Raw genomic sequence first — 21,023 nt, forward strand, 5'->3', positions numbered from 1 at the left:
AGTGTGTGTGTGTGGGTGTGGGTGTGTGTGTGTCTCCAGAGCCAATTTTTCCCTTCGGCACAAAGGGCATGGTACTAGGGCCCATCACAATGTTAAGGGTCCATGAAAATGTTTATTTTATTTATTTATTTATTTTTATTTTATTTTTTGGCTGAATCTGTGGCATATGGAAGTTCCCAGGCCAATGAGTGAATTCCAGCCACAGCTGTGAACCACGCCACAGCAAGAACTCCTAATCTCTTAAAATCAAAGAAAAACTGAACTTCTGGGTCAAATAAAATGTTAGACTATAGGATATTTTTTAATACCAACAAAGTGATGAAAAGTAATTTTAAAGATGTCTTTATGGAGAAAGAGGCCCACAAAGGCAAGAGTGCCCAGGACCCACGAAAGCTATAATGTGATCCTATGTAGCTCTGTGTCAGGTGACATGTTAGAAGGTCTACATCTGCAAAGGTCAGGGTGGCTTTGCTTTAAAAACCAAACAAACCTCTACGATGTGCCAGGCACGTCCCAGGAGCGTTACTTCACATAATGCTTCACCAACTCCATGAGTTGGGCACTATGCCCGCTCTCCTTTCCCAGACAAGGAAACTGAATCTCCAGACAGGACTAGCTCAAGTTCACCCAACTACTAAGTGGTGGGGCCAGCACATAAGGCCAGGCCACCTAGATTCTGGGTCTGCCTGTTTGGCGGGGGCGGTGAATGCCCAGTGTCCGTATGAATGTGACCATCTGCATGTGAATGTATTGACATATGTAACTGATTTTACTTATTTATGTATTTAGTCTTTTTAGGGCCACATACGCAGCATATGGAAGTTCCCAGGCTAGGGGTCGAGTCAGAGAATAGGAGCAGAGCTGCCAGCTTATGCCACAGTCATGGCAACATGGAATCTGAGCAGTGTCTGTGACCTACACCACAGCTCAGGGCAACTCGGGATCCTTAACCTGCTGAGCAAGGCCAAGGATCGAACCTGCATCCTCATGGATACTAGTTGGGTTCATAACCCACTGAGCCACAACAGGAACTCTCATAACTTACTAAACAATAATTAAAAGCATGGGCTCTTAAGCCCCATAGGCTACATTTTTATCCCAGCTCCACCACTAATTTGCTGTGTGACTCTAGGCAAGTGACTTCACCTCTCTGGGTCTCCGTTTCCTTGCCTGAAAAATGATAGTTCCTACTTCAGAGTAGTGTTGTGAGAATTAAATAAGTTAATATGAGTGCTCGGAAGAACTAACTCTTGTAATTGTGTATGAAGAGCACCCATGTGCATCTGTAGTGAGGATAGTGTCACATGTGTTGGGAACCACATGAAGGTGTGTGTGTGCGTGTGTGTGTGGAATCTGTTTCTCCATGTGGCCGTGTGTGTGTTGCTGCCTGGAGGTGAATGTCTGAATGCCTGGGTGTGACCCTGTGAGTACGTGCTGGCTGCTGTGGGGATGCAGGGGCCACCTGGGCCAGGGTGTGAAGGCCTCCGGGCGGCCAGGGTAGGTACTGGTGTGTCTCCCTTATTCCGTGGGAGAGGAGATGAGGGGCTTGGATGGCACAGGAACGAGGGGTCACTCCCTGTCTGATGCTGGGGCCGAGTCACTGCCTGCTGGTGGTTGCTGTGTCATCTCCTCGTCCCTGTCCCTACTCCCAGACTGGTGACAGACAGAGGGGGCGTGGAGGAACAAGGTGTTTGAGGCTGGGCTTTTGTCTGGAAAACTCAACCTCCCTGTGCTGCCCCCATGCCCCTTTGGCCTTCCGCAGCCCCCTCCCCCCTCCCCACTACTGGGACAGGGAATCGAAACGTCCTAGGAGTCAGGAACCACCCAAGCCCTCTTGCTCCGCTTCAGACCTGCTATGTGATGATGAGGCAGGTCCTCCCCATCTCTGGGCCTGTGGGAATTCCACAGTTTTAAAGTGCTTCTCCCTCTGTGCCCTGAGAGGGGAGTGCCAGGAACCCAGGTTTATGAAGCAGCTGGTGAGATCTGTACAGGCGGGTGCCTAAGAGATGGAGGCTGTGGTGTCTGAAATACCCTAATTAGACTCTTGAACCCATTTCCAAACTGGGTGGCCAGGTAAGCAATTTGCCCCTCTAAGCCTGCGTTATAACAGTGTACACTGTGAGCGGACAGGGGTAGGTTTGCAAGACTTGTAACTTCTATCAGTAGAAGCTGTTACTCAAACAATCCCAACACCCAGGCTTTTTTCAGGGCGTTTCACTGAACCAGGCAGTTCTCAGAACTCAGAAAGAGAATAGGAATTCTGGGTTTGCATTTCTTGCGATGGGATCTTGGGCAAGCTGCAACTTCTCTATCATTTTCTCTTTTATAAAATGAGGATTTTCTTCTCTTACCCATGCAAAGCTGTTTTAAGAACTGTAAATATTGTATTGAAAGGCTTAATACAGAGCTGGTTTGGTAATTCATGGCACCTATTAGCATCATGACTACTATTATTTATTATGCCCCCCCATTCTTTCTGATTGCAGACAGGATTATAAAGCAGAAAGGAGAGATTAATCACACCATCAGCAGCAGGGACACTTCGCCCTGAGTTTCATTACCCATCCCCTCCAAACTCGCGTATCTCCCAAATGCTGAACCTTGGCGGGGGCGGGACTGGCGGCAGGGTCCAAGACACACATCCTTTGCCCCCCACTCTGGGAAAAGTGAAGCTGAAGCTCCGAAAGGAAATCCATTTTTCAAGCGCGAACAACCAGTCGGGGCACAAGCTGGTAGGAGCCTCGGGACTCCACTCCCACCTCCACTTTCACCTGGAGCATCACAGCTCCTCCCTCTCAGCTCTGGACTCAGTTTCTCCGCCTATGTGACCACACGACACTAGCCTGGGTCTCCCTTTAAAGAGCCGACCTTCCTCCCGAGAGAGGGCGCCGCACCACCACAAGTGGGAGCGGCAGCCAGAAGTGAAAGGGGACCTCCGCCCCCCAGCTGGGGTCTGGGGTCTTCTCCGCCGGGGTCCTACCCAGGACCAGCTTAATAGCCTATTAATACCAGCCCCCAGGGCGGCGCCGCACTGCGCAGGCGCGGGCGGGTTCCGCAGGCGCGCGAGGCGAGCGCGAGCTAGCGAGGGATTCCCTCTGACGTAATTGCTAGGATACCAAACAAACACTCAGCCTCTCGCGCCGAGCTCCTTATATGGCTAATTGCGTCACAGGAACTTTGGGGAGACCAGGCCGGGATCCCCTCCCGCCGAGTGCTCCAGAACGCAGCCCCCAAGACCCCCAGGGCAACAAGGGTGATACAGGTGATCAGATCGAAGTTAGGGCAGACCTCTTACCGGTCGGTGCGGGGCTCGGCTCCCCAGGGCCGGAGATATTGAGAAGTTTGTGAAGTGCCGGACAGGTGACGTAAGCAGAGGGCCGGGCCCCGGGCATATAAATACAGGCTGCTCTGGGCTTCATTCATAAGACTGAGAGCTACGGCCAAGGCAGGGACACACGGAGCTGGGACTTGATTGTTGTGGTTCTTCTTCTTGGGGGCTGTGAAATTCGCTTTATTATTTTTTTTCCGGAAAGTTTTTGGACGGCTTCTTCTAGATAATTCTACATTTTCTTTTGGAGGATCTACTTACTTTTTTTCGTCTTCTTTATTACTCCCTTCCCCCTTGTGGGACCCGCCGGACGCGTGGAGGGGACCACTCCCGAAGCAGATTCTGTACAGCAGGACTGAGCTTTCCACCCCTGGGGGAGCGATCCCCCATCGCCCCTTGGTCCTACGGAGCCGGGACTTTCAGGAGGCACAGCGGCATCTTGTGGGGGCCTGGGCACCGCAAAGGAATTACACAGAAACTTTGCCATTGTTGGAGCGGGACGCTGCTCTCACCTCGAGTTTCCCCGGACAGCGCACTTGGGGGACGCGCTCGGCTCACCCCGGACTCGCACCTTTCTTCCCCCACCCGGCCATAGCCTTGGCTTCCCGGCGACCTCAGCGTGGTCACAGGGGCCCCCCTGTGCCCAGGGAAATGTTTCAAGCTTTCCCCGGAGACTACGACTCCGGCTCCCGGTGCAGCTCTTCACCCTCCGCCGAGTCTCAGTATCTGTCTTCGGTGGACTCCTTCGGCAGTCCACCCACCGCCGCCGCCTCTCAGGTAAGTTCTGGAGGGCTGAGGTGCTGCTTTGTGGTTTACAAATTTTTTGAAGTCAAGGGTGGAGGGGGCAATCAATTCCCTTTCCCCAGATAAGGACGCGTCAAAACCTAAGATCGGAGAGGGAATAGCTTCGCGGAGCACTCTGCAAACTGCAGAGTCCGGACTTGCAATTGGTTGTGTGCGTGGAGCGTAGGAAGGGAATACAGAGGGGTAAGCTTTGGGGGTGGGGAGAGTGCAATGTTCAGTGCAACGTGTTTGCGGTAGCAGGGCTGAGAACTTTTAGCCGGCTTCGGGGCTGCCCCCCACTCCATCACCAACCTGAAGCTAGCGCGGTCAGGCAGGTGGGGGAAATCCCGGAGAAGCTTCCAGTAGCCTCCTTCCTTTTCCTCCTCCATCCGAGCGCCTACTCTGGCGCCGGGTCACCCTCGACCCAGCGGGAAGGCGGGCCGCAAAACCTCGGTGGCGCTGCCTCCGCCTCCTGCGCGGAGACGTAACGGGGGACCCGTGCGTAACGGCTGACGCGCTGGAATCCTCCGTCTGACGCGGGGCACGCACGGCGCGTGGCGCCCCCTTCGTCCGCCCCGCCCCTGACGTCCCGGGCGCGTTCTATTTTGGAACGCCAGGCCACGTTGCTAAGGGAGGGGGCAGCCCGGCGTTCCGATTGGCCGCTGCGGCGCGTCCTTTGACCAATCAACTTTCCCTTCCTATTTGTAGGGTACAGTTTCCTTCCCCCAGTTCGTCCCCGGAACCCGTGGTGCTTCGGCGCCAGAGACTCTTTTACGGGCCTCTAGAGGCAGAGCGAGGGGATTCCTGTCGCAACAGATGCGACCCAATGAGTGCGCAAGGACCTTGCTGGGATCCTGTCCCTCCGCTGTCAGGGTCCGAGGGTGTCTGTTTGTGTGCCTGGGTTTCTCTGGGAGACATGATGACTGTCACCCACTTCTGGCACACACAGAGTCCCGCTCCCTCTGCTCCGGACGCCGGTCGTCTCTGGTGTGTCCGAAGACAGGACTAGAATCGCTAGCCCAAGGGGAGCCCAGCCAGGTGGTCTCCAGGAGCCCCGCCCCCTCCGGGTTTCCAAGGCGCTGATTGGCCAGCGAGCCAGCCCATCCCTCACCACGCCCCCTGGGAGAGTAGTTAAGCCTTCCGAGCAGTTCTAGGGTTACATTTCGGGGTGGGGGGGGAGATGAGCGCTGCTCCAGCCTGGGGTCTTAGGACCTACACCACTTCCCCTCCGTCACGGTCTGAGGGAGTCCGGCTCCTTACTTTCTCTTCTTGTCTGCCCATCGTAACCTGTCACTCGTCAGTCTCACTCTGGGGAGAGACAATTACTTGAAACGTTGTCCTAAACTCCTAGGCCCGTCCCCCAACATCCTTATAACTGGGACCCCCCCAACCCTGCACGGAGGTCTCATGGACCCTCCAGTCCCTCATCCCCTCGCTCAGAGGGGTGTGTATACGTGTGTGAGTGCAGACGAAGGTTTGGCCTAAGGCCTCTCCCTCTCCCTCCCCTTGCCTCTGGGGTGGGGGTGGGGTGTTGTGGCTGTGTGTGTGGCTGTGACTCCATCCCGGGGGTTCTGTCACCCGGCTGTGTCCAGCCTCCTCCCCACCCCCCCACACCTAAGAGTCACCAACCCGGGGTGTGATTCACCACCCGCTGGAACCGTGCAACCTTTCCCCGAGGAAGAAGGAGGAGGTAGAAGCCAGTTGCACAGAAATCCTCTCATTAACCACTGCGTCACGGTGTAGTGAAAGGGTGGGTGTTGTGGCTTTTTGCCTGTGACACACACATCCACACCCGCTCGCCCTGTGCTCACTCACGGGGTCGGTGTGTGTATGTGTGTTGGGTGTGTGTGTGTCGGTGTCTCTGTTTGTGTGTCTACGCCTGTGTGTGTATGTGTCACCCCGTAGGAGTGCGCCGGTCTTGGGGAAATGCCCGGTTCCTTCGTGCCCACGGTCACCGCGATCACAACCAGCCAGGACCTCCAGTGGCTCGTGCAACCCACCCTCATCTCTTCCATGGCCCAGTCCCAGGGGCAGCCACTGGCCTCCCAGCCCCCAGCCGTCGACCCCTACGACATGCCAGGAACCAGTTACTCCACGCCGGGCATGAGTGGCTACAGCAGTGGTGGAGCTAGTGGCGGTGGTGGGCCTTCCACCAGCGGAACCACCAGTGGACCTGGGCCTGCCCGCCCAGCCCGAGCCCGGCCTAGGAGACCCCGAGAGGAGACGGTGAGTAAGGAGCATCAGAGCTTGGGCTGGGGTAGTGCGGGAGGAAGCCTCTCTGGCAGAAACTTTCTCACTCTTGGGGTGAGGGACCGCCTGCAGCCTCAGGGCTGCAGAAACCCTGTCATCCTCATCAGTCTGTGAGGACCAGGGGGTCCTTTTCTAGCTCCTGGGGGGCTCTTGAGGAGGAGGTTGGGGATGGATGGGGAGGTACACCATACCCCCAAATCTCATGGTCTCTCTCTCCCCGTCTCAGCTCACCCCAGAGGAGGAGGAGAAGAGAAGGGTTCGCCGAGAACGGAACAAACTGGCAGCAGCCAAGTGCAGGAACCGGCGGAGGGAGCTGACAGACCGACTCCAGGCGGTAAGGACAGTCCTGAGGGTGAGGTGAGGGGATGCTGAAGAGGGGCTCTCTCCCCACCTTCTGTTACCCACCACCACCCCACGTGAGCCCTTAGAGAACCAGAGGTTCCACCTGTGGAACTAGGTAGGGACGGGCTTACCCGGCTCACACACACAGACCCTCGCGTCCTCCTGGCACCTGCCCTCCCCCCGCCACCACTTGCTTGGCCTTCACTTCATCCTAAGGGGCCATGTGAGCAACCTTTCATAGAGGAGGATCCCCTCTGGGGACTTGGAGAAGCAATAACCCATTTGGCCTCAGTTTTTCCATCTCCTCAAGCCCTCGTCGAATCTCCCAGGTTCCTTCTAGCTTTAACATCCTGGAGAGCCTTGTAAAACCAAATCCTTTAATCCTACATCAAGTCCCCCACCACCTGCCCCAGCCACCCGTAGTTCTCAGATCTTGGGCTGGTGGCCTTTGCCAAGGTGCCCTTCTGTTTTCACACCCTACCTTAGTCTGAGCATTTTCCACGTGAGGCTTTCAGGATGACCTGCTAACCCAGAGAAATCTTCTACTTGCCTGAACTACCTAATCTCGTCCCAGGGAGGCAGAGGGGGAAGGGTCCCAGGGGGCTTTAGAATAGTGGCATTAGAAACAGAATGATCGTTCAGTCATTCAACAAGCCTCTGAGTGCTTCTTGCAACCAGAGACTTCCCCTGGGTACCTAGCCCTTTCCCAACTATCCACTGGACATAGGGGGAAACTGAGGCGCCTCCATTCTTGCTCCAAGTCCCCTCGCACACCAGGCCTCTGTCTAAGGGGGTCTTTCAGTCCAGAACTGCCTTCCAGCCCTGGGCCTCAGCAGCCAGTCTAGGAGAGATGGTTTCAGCCATGACCCACCTTCTCTAGTCGCTCACGGCTTCTTTCTCCTTCCTCGCTCTCCTCTGCAACCTGGCCACCCGGGGCCTCAGGAGACAGACCAGTTGGAGGAAGAAAAGGCAGAGCTGGAGTCGGAGATCGCCGAGCTCCAAAAGGAGAAGGAGCGTCTGGAGTTTGTGCTGGTGGCCCACAAACCGGGTTGCAAGATCCCCTACGAAGAGGGGCCCGGGCCAGGCCCGCTGGCGGAGGTGAGAGATTTGCCGGGGTCAGCATCCACTAAGGAAGATGGTTTCAGCTGGCTGCTGCCGCCCCCGCCACCACCGCCCCTGCCCTTCCAGACCAGCCAAGACGCATCCCCCAACCTGACAGCTTCTCTCTTTACACACAGTGAAGTTCAAGTCCTCGGCGACCCTTTCCCCGTTGTTAACCCTTCGTACACTTCCTCGTTTGTCCTCACCTGCCCGGAGGTCTCCACGTTCGCCGGCGCCCAACGCACCAGCGGCAGTGACCAGCCTTCCGACCCCCTGAACTCGCCCTCCCTTCTTGCTCTGTGAACTCATTAGACACAAAACAAACAAACACACAAGGGAGAGAGACTTGGAAGAGGAGGAGGAGAGAGAGGGGAAGAGACAAAGCGGGTGTGTGGCCTCCCTGCCTCTCCTGTCTGACCCTCGGCTGCCTCTGCCATCGGACAGGAGGACTTCCTTGTGTTTTGTGCCGCCTCTTGTTTCTGTGGCCCGGCGAGGCCAGAGAGCTGGTGACTTTGGGGGCAGGGGGTGGGGAGGGAATGGACACCCCCAGCTGCCTATCGGCCCTCTCACTTCGACCCAGTGGCTGGGGATGGGGGACGGGGGTGGGGGATGATGCCCACCTTTGGGCTGGAGGGACTGGGGTGCTGGTGGTGGACTGTGGGGTGGGCGGAGTCCTCTCCAGAGAGGCCCAACAAGGAGAGGCCACAGAGCCCCCAGCAGGGTCTCCCACGCCCACCCTTCACGGGCTGACCGGGCTGGTTCTCCCAGCTCCCCCGACCTTAGCTTATTTATCCAACATTTCCGTGTGGTTAGAGCCTCCTCTGAATTGAGCCCTCCTTGAAAGGGAAGCTGATGCTCCCCTCTGATAATCTCCTTCCCTCCACCTTTGACTTATAAATGTGAACCTCCCTCCCTGACCGTCCAGCTGCTCCCTCCCAGCAAAACTGGCTCTGATTTGAATTTCCGGCCCCCTAAGGCTCGCCCCCCATTCAGCCCCCAGCCCTGCCTTCGGATGACAGTATTATCCCCCGCTACCGCCACCGCCCCCCTCAGCCTCCCGTCCTGGCCTTCCTTGTTGGGCCTCTCTGATTCAGGCAGCAGGGGGCGCTGTGATGCCTGTCCTGCTGGAGTGTTTTATACTGTGAAATGAATTGGCCGGACTGTGGGGGGAGCCCCAGTGGGGACAGGACCCTTCCCATGCCCCCAAAGCCTTTCCATGGTCTCCCTCCCCCATCTGCCTCCGTGCTCCCCCCAAAATGAGTTAGACTCAAGGGGGTGACAGAAGCGAGAAGGGGGGGTGACAGTTATCTTATCCATCCGCGTGGCCTCTCTCATCAGGAGCCCCCAGACCAAGCCCTGGCCTTTTCCGTTAAGGCCTGTCCCCCATCCCAGCCTAGGACGCCGACGTCTCCCTCCCCTTGGCCCCCACATCCCTTCTAACGAGGGAGCGTGGGGAGAGTGCCAGGGGACCTGACGTTTTTCTGGAGATTTCAAGGCTGAGGCTTCGGCCCCCGCCCCCTAGGGTTGCGGGCCTGGGGATGCCCACGGGGCTGCCCCACCCCCACCCCAATCTTGGTTTTGGCTCCCTCCCCCCCCCCCCCCCGCCTTTCCCTGTGCTTCACCTCGGAGAATTTTCTCACGAGGCTAATGGATATTTTTTAATATCGGGTGGGTCCCGCCGCCCTCCGTGCTGCATGGAAAACATTCCACTGACCCGTCCTGCGCGGCTCCCGCCCTGAACCCGGACCCCCGCCTCCCGCGGCTATTTATCCCTTTCCTGGTTTCCGAAAGGCACTTATATCTATTATGTATAAATAAATATATTATATATGGGTGTGCGTGTGTGCGCGTGAGTGTGTGAGAGCTTCTGCAACCTTGGCCTAGGTCACGTTCGTTGGCCCTCAAAGCCATGCCACTGAATTGGAAACACCGCTTCTGGAAACTTGGAGGCAGCCCGTCTCTGGCTGTCTCTGTCTCGAGCTGTCTCTCTTCTGACTGTCTCGGCCCCTCTGGTTGTTTCTGGCCTGTCTCTGGCCGCCTCCTTCCCGACTGTCTCTCCCCCTGTGTCTCTTCTCTGCCCATTTTGGCCTGACCGTTTCCACCTGACTGTCCCTGGTCCTCCAGCTGTCTTCTGACTCTGGGTTCGGTTCGTTGGGGACGTGAGGTTTCCGTCTGGGGAGTGAGCCTGAGGGATTCGAGATGTTCATAATTTGTATCTTGGAGAATTCTGGCTGCGAGTGTGAGGCTGTGAGCAGGGCCTGCCCCTACGGACCCGCAATGTATTGAATCTCCAACCCCCCACCCTGTGCTGTGTTTGTGGTTCTCTTTTTGTATTTTGCACCTGACCCCCGGGGGGGCTGGGGCTGGCTGGCACTGGGCCGCTACCCTGCCCTTCGTGGTTCTGCACTGTCGCCAATAAAAAGCTCTTTAAAATGCATCCACCAAGTTTTGGGGTCTGTTTGCTTCTGACACCCATCACCTGCCTTCTTTTAGCATGAGGGAGTGAGGTTAGATTGCTAGGGGACCCCCCACACACACACACACACAGGAACACCTACCAGTGAATCAGCCAACAGCAGGAGGGAAGGAGTTTAGACAGTCAGAAGGATTTCCCACAGACAAAGGCTGTGCCTCCTCCTTGAAGAAGTAATGAGACAAAATATTAGCCATGAGGTGTGTCATGGAGGCTCCCTAGTGAGCTGTATGCTTGATCCCGTGTGCTTTGGGGATGGCCTGAGTGAAAGTCAGGTGCAGCAAAGTCCAAACTGTTCAAGACTACCCAGGTACAAGGTTGGGAGTCCTCAGTCTCATATGAATGACAAAGTATGGATCCCTTTGTAAAGATGGGTTTCCTTTGGCTTTTCACACAATCAGTCACTTCTTCTGGATTGAGAACACACTGGGGACAACCCAGGACTGACTAAACCCAAAATACTGCCACTTTGGCCAAAGATACAGCTGAGCCATCGCTGCCGAAAGATCCAAGCCCACTCTCATCTGCATAGCAACAAGCACCCTGGGAATTGAAGTCACGGTCCAGAGGCCAGATGTCTCAGTAAATGAGTAAGCAGGGGGATTTGTCACGATGGAACTACTTCACGGATTAATTAATTCAAAAATTTGCTAAATGCCTACTGTGTGCCCAATCCTGCGCTGGGCAGCACTGGGGACCCTGGGAGACTGAAACAGCTTCCAGGCTCTCCCCTCCTGCAGTTCACAATCCCGTGGGGGACACAGACCTTTTCCCAGGCGCGGACGATCCAAAGTGGACAGGGCCGGGGGAATCCACGGGACCTGGGGGGCCCATTGGGGACAACTAACCTCGTCTGGGAGTCAGGAAAGACTTCCTAGAGGAGAGGATGGCCGGGCTGCATCTTAAAGGAAGAACAGAGGGCAGAGAAGGGGATAGAAAAAGGCAGAATCTAATGAAAGAGTCAGTGCAAGTTAGTGGGGAGAGGGCTTGATGTGCTGCGGTTCACGGTTCACCCGGTGGGGGTCGGTGGGGCTGGAACAAGAGGTGTGATGGGAGAGGGTAGCAGGAACCAGATTCTGTGGGCTAAGATTCCAGACTAAGAGTTTAGATTTTTCTCTCCAGGACATTGGGGAGCTATGGCAGGTTTTGAGCATAAGAAGTTCACTGATAAGATTGTGCTTTAAGAAGACTCCGAAAATGGTTGCAAACGATGCAACCGACAAGGGCTCAATTGCCAAAATATACAAACAACTCACACGACTCAACGACAACAACAAAACAAACAACCCAATCGCAAAACGACCTATAATAGACACGTCTCCAAAGAGGACACACGCATGGCCAGCAGGCACATGAAAAAATGCTCAACACCACTCGTTATTAGAGCAATTCAAATCAAAACTACAATGAGGTAGCACCTTACACGGGTCAGAATTGCTATCATTAAGAAGCCTACAAATAACAAGTGCTGGCGAGGGTATGGAGAAAGGGAGCCCGCCTACACAGTTGGTGGGAAGGTAAATTGGTGCCGACGCTATGGAGAACAGTATGGAGGTTCCTCAAGAACCTAAATACAGAACTGCCACAGGATCAAGCAATCCCACTCCTGGGCATATATCCCAACAAAACTACACCCGTCTATAGTAATGACAATGAAAACAAAAATAAACAAACGGGACCTAATTAAACACAAAAGTTTTTGCACAGCAAAGGAAGCCCTAAACAAAATGAAAAGACAACCGACAGAATGGGAGAAAACATTTGCAGATGAATCGACTAAGGGACTCATCTCCAAAATATATAAATACCTCCCGCAGCTCAATATCAAAAAAACAAACAACCCCATCAAAAAATGGGCAGAAGATCTAAACAGACAGTTCTCCAAAGGGGACATACAGACGGCCAAAACACACATGAAAAGATGTTCAACATCACTCATGATTAAAGAAATGCAAATCACAAGTGAGGTAAAAATGAGGTACCACCTTACACCAGCCAGACGGGCTATTATCAAAGAGCCTACAAACAATGTTGGAGAGGGTGTGGAGAAAAGGAAACCCTCTTACACTGTTGGTGAGAATGTAAATTGGTGCGACTATGGAAAAATGTATGGAAATTCCTCAATAAACTAAAAATAGCATTACCATATAATCCAGCAATCCTACTCCTGAGCATATATCTGAAGAAAACCGTGACTTGAAAAGATACATGCACCCCAAGGTTCACTGATGCACTATATACAATAAGCAAGACATGGAAGCAACCAAAATGCCCATCCACAGAGGAGTGGATCAAGAAGATATGGTACATACACACAATGGAATATGACTCAGCCACTAAAAGAATGAACGGCATTTGCAGCAACATGGACGGACCTAGAAATTATCATGCTAAGTGAAGTTTGTGAGACACAAACATCATATGCCATCACTTATAGTGGAACCTAAAAAAAGGATACAAATGAACTTATTTGCAGAACAGAAACTGGTTTGCAGATTTTGAAAAACTTACAGTTACCAAAAGAGACAGGTTGGGGGTGGGGGAGGGATGGGTTGGGGGTTTGGGATGGAAATGTTCTAAAATGAGGCTGTGATGATGGTTGTACAACTATAAATATAATAAAATTGGCTGAATTAATAAATAAATAAGAAAAAAAAATACTGTTAACAAAATAAAGCAACCACCGACCTCTGGTATTTCTATACAATGGAGTGTTACACCACAATAAAAAGTAATGAATTACTGATGTAAATAACAGAGATGAATCTCAAAGGCATTCAGCTAAATGAAAGAAGCTAGTTACAAAAGGCTACATATGGGAGGGGAGGGATAAGTTAGGAAGGTGGGGGAGTTCCCGGCTGTAGATCAGTGGTAACTAACCCAACCAGTATCCATGAGGATGCAAGTTCCATTCCTGGCCTAGCTCCGTGGGTTAAGGATCTGGCGTTGCCGTGAGCTGTGGTGTAGGTCACAGACGTGGCTTGGATCTGGCGTTGCTGTGGCTGTGGTGGAGGCCAGCAGCTGTAGCTCTGATTGGACCCCTAGCCTGGGAACCTCCATATGCAGTGGGTGCGGCCCTAAAAAAGTTAAGAGGATGGGGGAGTTCCCATCGTGGCGCAGTGGTTAACGAATCCGACTAGGAGCCATGAGGTTGCGGGTTCCGTCCCTGGCCTCACTCAGTGGGTTAACGATCCAGCGTTGCCGTGAGCTGTGGTGTAGGTTGCAGACGCAGCTTGGATCTGGCATTGCTGTGGCTGTGGTGTAGGCTCGGCAGCTACAGCTCCGATTAGACCCCTAGCCTATTAGACCTCCATATGCCACAAGTGCAGCCCTAGAAAAGACAAAAAGACAAAAACAAAAACAAAAACAGAAACAAAACCCAACAGATGTAGTACACATATACAATCAAATACCATACAAAAGAATGAAATGATGCCATTTGCAGCAACATGGATCCAACCAGAGATGACCATACTAAGTGAAGGAAGTCATAAAGAGAAAGACAAATACTATATGATATCACTTATATGTGGAATCTAAAAATATGGCACAGATTAACTTACTGACAGAACAGACTCACATAGAGAACAGACTTGTGGTTGCCAAGGGGGAAGGAGGAGAAAGTGGGATGGACTGGGAGTTTGGGGTTAGCAGATGCAAACTATTACATTTAGAATGGATAATCAAAAAAAAAAAAAAAAGGAAAGCAGAGAACACATTTATTATTTCAAACAAACAAGCAAGTAAACAAACAAGAGAGAAAGAGAGAGGAGTTTCCACCCTGGCTCAGGAGAGACGAATCTGGCTAGTAACCATAAGGATGCAGGTTCGATCCCTGGCCTTGCTCTGTGGGTAGAGATCCGGCATTGGCGGTGAGCTGTGGTGTGGGTTGCAGACACAGCTTGGATCTGGCACAGCTGTGGTTGTGTGTAGGCCGGTGGCTGCAGCTCTGATTCAACCTCTAGAATGGGAACCTCCATATGCCATGGGTGGGGGCCTAAAAAGACAAAAATAGGTAAATACATTTTTTTTTCTTTTTAGGGCCACACCCGCGGCATGTGGAAGTTCCCAGGCTAGGGGTCCAATTGGAGCTACAGATGCTGGCCTATGCCACAGCCACAGCAACGCCAGACCTGAGCCATATCTGGGACCTCACGGCAATGCCAGATCCTTAACCCACCGAGTGAGGCCAGGGATCAAACCTGCAACCTCATGGTTCCTAATTGGATTCATTTCCGCTGTGCGACGATGGGAACTCCCATCAATATATTTTTAAAAATTAAAAAAAAAAGAATGTATAAGCAATGAGGTCCCACTGTATAACAGGGAATTATATCTAGACCATGATGGACGATAATATAAGAAAGGGAATGTGTGTGTGTGTGTGTGTGTGTGTGTGTGTGTGTGTATGACTGAATCACTTTGCTGTATAGCAGAAACTGGCACATTGTAAATCAACTGCACTTTCATTAAAAAATAAATACAATACAATACAATAAAATGAAATAAAAGATGCCAGGTTGAGGGCTGCTGGGAGAGAAAGGGGCGAGGCTAAGGCAGAAGACCGGGAGGAGGCTAGCATGAGGACACTGAGGTGCGAGGGGGAGCCTGGACCAGGGCCAGGGCGGTGGGATAGAGAAGCAGAAGGATCCGAAAGACTTTTAGGAGGCAGAACAGACGGGGACTTGGGAGTAGCTGGCTTGGGGAAGAGAGCACAGGGCAGTGGTGCTGAGACCCTGGCACAGCACAGGGTCACAGCAGCAGATGCCAGAGGTCTGAGAGCCCTGGGGCTGGCGGCCTCCCAAAGCTGGGTGACCTTGGACGAGACTTCCTCTTTCTGAACCTCTGTTGCCTCAGCTGCAGAATGGGCTGAGGGCAGCACGTTAGCTTCAACCCTGCCAGCGCTGAGCAGAGCAAAGTGCTGTCATCGCCATCCTCATTGCACTTCTTGGGGCCACCTTGATTCGCAACCTGGCATATTCCCCTCATCTACTGGCTAATCCACTCGCACCCTCCTTTGGTATGCTTAGAAGTTACCCTGACACCCTACCTGAAGTCAGGTCTCCTTATAAGATGTCCTCATATGTTCTGTACCTGCCCTTGCAGTAGTTTTCAATTTTGTCGTGGTTAATTAAATGTATAATGAATGACTGTTTAAAGTTTGTCTCCTCCACTAGCCTGGGAGCACCACGAGGTCAGGGTCAGTTTGTTGGCATCACTGTGTTCCGAGCATTGCTCGGTGCAGGGCTGGGCTTTGAGCAACCACTCAGCAGATATTTGTTGAATGAGTGAACGAATAAATGATCAAATGAAGACATATTTGATTAACAAGTGCAGGCGTGATTCAATACAGAATTGAGTAAATGACTATGTGAGCAAGCGAAGGGGAGGAACCCAAGATAATTCTTAAACTGTCAATAGCCTAGAACCGAAAGGATAGACAAGCGTGTCTTCATCTTTTGGAGTTCTTTGAGATCCCCAGGAAGAAAAAAAAAAAATGCAATTATAGGAAGTGACACACGTGGCGAAAGGTAAACTGCGAAGCAGAGGACTACAGCGACATCTTCAGGCGGGGCTCCGAGGCCAACCCACAATTCCAATGTTTGCTTGGGAGAAAGAAAGAAAAACTACCCTTGCTTTGTTCCGCCCGAAAGGTGGAATTGAACCACTCTGTCGCTAGACAGCTACAGGTTTGAAGCCTGCACCCCAGACCACTGAGGATCATCCGGGCAAGAGACCAGTTTCCCAGCACAGGTATATCAAAGCCACAAATTCCTATCACTTTATAGCTATGGTTACGGGATTTGGGACGGTGTGATACTGTTGACTTCAGTATCTATAAAGTCTCCCCAGCTATGCATTAGGCAAGTATTCTTCCAAAATGTTGCCCTTGCCTATATGGTCGAATCATTGCCGCTTTTGAAACCGTCTCATTTGCATAACGCCGCGCATTCTGGGAAACGGCGTCGAGGACCTAGCTCCCTTACCTCTAGCGCTTAAAGGACCAGAAGCCCGTTTTTCCAAGAGAGAAGTCCATTTTTTAAGAGAAAAGACTCACAATTCGTCATTCAGAAGCCCTTTCCCTGAAAAATCCGGATTCGAGGGAGCAGGTTCGTGCTAGAGTGTAATTTAGCCCGTTCCCAGACGCTCGGGACTGGCGAGTATAGGGCCGGTGCGACATCTGCTGTTCTATTATGGAACTTCAGAGACCTACTGAGCCCCATATTCAAACGTGTTATTTAGTGAGCGGCAATGAGTCCCAGACAGTCCTAGGGGGTGAGGATGACAGAATTTCTGTTCCCAACGAGCTTAGACCCTGGAGATCCTCGGGTTTTGCATCCGCATTTTATGGCCGAGGAAATCGAAACATAGAAATGAATAATATCGTACCCCAGTTCACATAGCCCATCCATTTGGGGGAATCGAACCTGCGCCATCATAACCATTATTAAAAAAAAAAAAAAAAAAAAAAGGTGATCCTTTGAGTTCCTGCTGTGGCTCAGCGAGTTAAGAACCTGACTAGTATCCATGAGGACGCCGGTTCGATCCCTGGCCTCGCTCATCGGGTTAAGGATCCAGTGGCAGGCGTAGGTCACAGAGGATGTGGTGTAGCTGTGGCCAGCCGTGGTGTAGGCCGGCAGCTACAGCTCAGATTCGACCCCTAGCCTGGGAACCTACATATACAGCAGGTGTGGCTCTAAAACAAAACAAAAAAAAAGTGATCCTTTTAAAACCCTAGTCAGTGATCCTTCCAAAAAATATCATTTTCCAACATGAAGTCTTCCCATGGCTCCTATCTCAGAGTACAATCAAACTTCTTAACACGGCCTTATAATCCCAATGATCCAGGCTCTTTCACTCCTCTGACCCATCTCCTCCTCCTCTCTCCTCATATACGTGGCTTCTGGCACACAGATCTCTTGCTGTACCCACTGGGCATGCTCCCTTCTGAGGGCCTTTGCTTTTGTTGATCCCGCTGCCTGAAGCCTGAATCTCCCTTCCTCCACATGTTCACATGACTCACTGCCTCCCATCACTTTGGCCTCTGCTTAAATATCACCACTTAACGAGGCCTTCCCTGACCACCAAGTTAAACTAGCAAGACCTGTCACTCTATCCTCTTCCGAGGACAGACTTTTCTCCATCACCCTGATCACCGCCTGCCATATTCTAGGTCGATGTGCTTACTGTATGGCTGCTCCCGCTAGAATATCAGCTCCGTGAAACCACAAACTTTTAGTTCACCTCTGTGACCCTGATACCTAAAGAGTGCTTGAGCACTAAATGTTGGAAGGATGGAGTTCCTGTTGTGGCACAGTGGTTAATGAATCTGACTAGGAACCATGAGGTTGCAGGTTCGACCCCTGGCCTTGCTCAGTGGGTTAAGGATCCCACATTGCCGTGAGCTGTGGTGTAGGTCGCAGACACGGCTCGGATCCTGTGTGGCTGTGGCTGTGGCCGGCAGTTACGGGCTCCAACTGGACCCCTAGTCTGGGAATCACATGCCTCGAGAGCGGCCCTGGAAAAGACAAAAAAAAAGTTTGAAGGATGAATGCAAGAAATATGATCACTATCCTTCTCTGAGTCTCCGTTTCCTCCTCCGGAAAACAAGACTAATGCAACTAAGAGGTCACAAAGAGCAGATGGATGTAAAAGCCTGGCATGCACCGCAGCGAAATAAGAAATCGCTTGGCTCATCCTCGACAACGGCTCTGGCATGTGCAAAGCTGGCTTTGCTAGGGATGACGCCCCCCAAGGCTGTGTTGCCTTCAGCATCGGCGCCGCTGCACCGGGGCATCACGGTGGGTATGGGGTAGAAGGAGAGTTACAGGGGCGATGAGGCCCAGAGCAAAAAGCACGTTATCCTGATCCTCATGTACCCGGATCGACCTCGGTGTCATCACCGACTGGGACAACTTGGAGAAGATCAGCACCACACCTACAAAGAAAGAGCTGCACGTGGCCCTGGAGGGGCACCCGGGCTACTGACGGAGGCCCACCTGAACCCAAGGCCAGCAGTGAGAAGATGACTCAGGTCTCACTCCAGACCTTTCAACACCCCGGCCACGTCCGTGGCCATCCAGGTTGTGCTCTCCCTGTACGCTTCCTGCCGCCGGGGACCGGGTCACCCACACGGTGCCCATCTAACAGGGGTACGCCTTCCCCCACGCCACCCTGCGTCTGGGCCTGTCTGGCCCGGACCTGACCGACTGACTACCTCATGAAGATCCTCAGCGGAGCGTGGCGACAGCTTCACCACTACGGCGGAGCTGGAAGAGGCGCGTGACGTCGGGGAGAAGCTCTGCCGTGTCACCCTGGACGTCGAGCAGGAGATGGCCACCGCGGCGTCCTCCTCTTCCCTGGAGAAGAGCTGCGAGCTGCCCGCTGGTCACGTGATCAACCCACCCAGCTACCTGCCGCTGCCGCCGCCAGGCGCGCTTCCGGTGTCCCGCCTTCCCGGGTCTGGAGTTGGGTAGCAAGCACGAGACGACCTTCAACGGCATTGCCTAGAGGACGTCGCCATCCAGAAGGACCTGTGTGCTAACGTGGTGATGCTGTCCGGGGGGACCTCCATATACCCCGGCATCGCCGACAGGATGCAGAGGGAGATCAGGGCTCCGGCCCTCAGCACGATGAAGGTCAAGATCATGACTTCCTCTGGAGCGGGAGGACTCAGTGTGGAAGGGGCTCCATCCTGGCCTCACTGTCCACCTTCCAGCTGATGTGGATCAGCAAGCAGAAGAATGACTAGCTGGCCACCCCCCCCCCCCCCCGTTGTCCACCAAAAATGCTTCTAAACCGACCAAAAGCAGATCCGTAGCATTTGCTGCGAGTGAATTCACCTCTTCCTCACCTCCTGAGACTGGGATAAGCCTGTGAAAGGAAATTTTGTCCCTGATGTTTGTATCTGATATCAGCACTGGATTGTGGCTGATTTTGACCTTGTATTCAAGTTAATTCTTCCCTTGGTATATGTTTAATACCCTGTGCATATCTTTTTTTTAATTAAAATTAAAAATTTTTTTCTTTATTTTTGCTGGTTAGGGCCACACTGGTTGCATATGGAGGTTCCCATGCCAGGGGTTGAAATAGGAGTTACAGCTGCCAGCCTACACCACAGCCACAGCAACACCAGAACCGAGGCAAGTCTGCGACCTACACCACAACCCACTGAGCAAGGCCAGGGATCGAACCCGCAACCTCATGGTTCCTATGGGATTCCCCACGACGGGAACTCCCCTGTGCATATCTTTGATCTAAATCCCCAATTACATGCAGCTCTGCCGTTTCACGGCTGAGGTGAGAAGGTGGTTACTGAAGAGAAGTCTGTTGATGGGATGAGAATCTGGTAGACCACGAGTCTCTTGATCTGTGCAGGGTATTAATATGTAAAAGCTGCCTATTTCAGGATTTCTCTAGAAGCTGGCAAGAGTTTGAACTGGTTGTCATTTCTGTCTTGTTGGGTCCGACAGGGTTGGGAAGGTCCAATGGGACCTGCTTTCCTCTCTTACCCAAAGTTTTCCCACCAGAACACCGTGGGTTTCTACTTGCCTTGAACTGGAAAAGGCATTCATACCTGTGAATGTACTCATCTTTTTAATTTATGGAAGGCTTTTGTACACAACTCTCAATTCTTTGAGAAGGGACAACAAATTTTGCTTTTTTACTGTCATTTGAGAACATTAGGCCCCAGCAACTCATCATTGTGAGCAATTAAAAGTACGGCAGTAAAGATAAATAAAATAAAATAAAATTAAATTAAAAGCCCAGCATGGTGCCAGGCAACCGGGAGTTACACAATAAAGGCCATTTCCATCTCCAACCTGTTTCCTGTGTCCCGGGGGGGAAGCCCTGCCCTTCGTGGACCCAAATCTCAGCCAGTCCCTCTTTCTCTATCCTTTGATATGGACAAATGGACACTGTCCTATGGAGAGTGTGAATAAAAGAATCTTAGGAGGAGATCTTTTGTGGTGTACTGGGTTAAGGATCTGGCATTGTCACTGCAGTGCCTTGGGTCATTGTGGTGCACGTTTGAGCCCTGGTCAAGGAACTTCCTCATGCCACAGGCACAGGGCCCCCCTCCCCACTCCCGCAAAAAAAAAAAAAAAAAAAAGACTCTTTAGGAAATGTTGCTATATATTTATTTGGAAGGACTTTTTTTTTTTTTTTAGGGCCACACCTGCAGCATATGGGAGTTCCCAGGCTAGGGGGTCAAGTCAGAGCTGCAGCCGCCGGCCTACACCACAACCACAGCAAGGCCAGATCTGAGCTGCGTCTGGCGACCTACATCACAGCTCACGGCAAAGCTGGATCTTTAACCCACTGAGCAAGGCCAAGGATGGAACCTGCAACCTCGTGGATATTAGTTGGGTTTGTTACCACTGAGCCACAACAGGAACTCCTTTTTTTTTTTTTTTTTTTTTAATAAAAAAATTTAAAGGAAAAAATTAGGTAAATAGCAGAACAGGTGATATAAAGATCATCGAGGTCATGAGGAAAGGACTGAGGTTTGGGCAATATCACAGCTGACAAGAGCCACTTCTGTTTACTGGATGTTTATTCAGCGCTGAGGCCCTGTGACAAGGGCTTTACATGTAAGTAGCTTATGTCAACAACTTTCCATGAGGCTTCAAGAGGTGAGGTCCCTTGCTCAAGGTCATGCAGCCAAAAAGTAGCGAAGCTGATCCAGATCCAGGTCTGCAGGGCTTTAGACACCAGTCTCCTGCCTCCTTCTCCCCATTTAGT

The 21,023-nt window shown here is 52.3% G+C and overlaps 2 protein-coding genes, 1 non-coding gene and 1 pseudogene across 4 annotated transcripts in view; 2 read left to right on the forward strand and 2 right to left on the reverse strand.

Annotated features, from left to right (window-relative positions):
• ERCC1 (ERCC excision repair 1, endonuclease non-catalytic subunit) overlaps positions 1 to 4,637 on the reverse strand; it is a 55,453-nt gene extending 50,816 nt beyond the window's left edge. The window contains exons 1-2 of the transcript XR_014804800.1: positions 3,590 to 4,637; positions 3,296 to 3,497 (exon numbers count right to left, since the gene is read on the reverse strand). The gene's annotated coding sequence lies outside the window, so the exon portion shown is untranslated. The remainder of the gene's footprint in view (positions 1 to 3,295; positions 3,498 to 3,589) is intronic.
• Positions 3,422 to 10,241, forward strand: FOSB (FosB proto-oncogene, AP-1 transcription factor subunit). Of its 2 annotated transcripts, XM_084961206.1 has the most exons (5): positions 3,422 to 4,105; positions 6,017 to 6,337; positions 6,588 to 6,695; positions 7,646 to 7,801; positions 7,942 to 10,241. In XM_084961206.1, exons 1-5 carry the CDS (start codon positions 3,980 to 3,982, stop codon positions 7,942 to 7,944), a joined length of 714 nt encoding a protein of 237 aa, XP_084817332.1. In that variant the 5' UTR covers positions 3,422 to 3,979; the 3' UTR covers positions 7,945 to 10,241. The 2 variants fall into 2 exon arrangements, with proteins under 2 accessions (XP_084817332.1, XP_020950216.2); XM_021094557.2 differs by having other exon boundaries at positions 7,646 to 10,241.
• Positions 10,242 to 15,921: 5,680 nt separating this feature from the next.
• TRNASTOP-UCA (transfer RNA opal suppressor (anticodon UCA)) lies at positions 15,922 to 16,008 on the reverse strand. Its single transcript has one exon. It is a non-coding gene; the product is annotated as a tRNA-Sec (tRNA).
• A 1,956-nt stretch (positions 16,009 to 17,964) lies between these two features.
• Positions 17,965 to 19,075, forward strand: LOC110261356 (actin, cytoplasmic 2-like; annotated as a pseudogene).
• Positions 19,076 to 21,023: the final 1,948 nt, after the last annotated feature.

The sequence above is a fragment of the Sus scrofa genome, chromosome 6, assembly GCF_054392235.1.
Source record: "Sus scrofa isolate SSC_HxYL_T2T_F1_AM1 chromosome 6, Sscrofa_HxYL_maternal_Yorkshire_Landrace_v2.0, whole genome shotgun sequence".
Lineage (NCBI taxonomy): Eukaryota > Metazoa > Chordata > Mammalia > Artiodactyla > Suidae > Sus > Sus scrofa.

Bases quoted from the DNA above. Each gene is read 5' to 3' on its own strand.
- FOSB (XM_021094557.2), top strand. From the start codon at position 3,980: ATGTTTCAAGCTTTCCCCGGAGACTACGACTCCGGCTCCCGGTGCAGC. The intron at 6,338-6,587 runs GTGAGTAAGGAG...TCCCCGTCTCAG, and splicing joins GGAGACCCCGAGAGGAGACG to CTCACCCCAGAGGAGGAGGA. The intron at 6,696-7,645 runs GTAAGGACAGTC...CCGGGGCCTCAG, and splicing joins TGACAGACCGACTCCAGGCG to GAGACAGACCAGTTGGAGGA.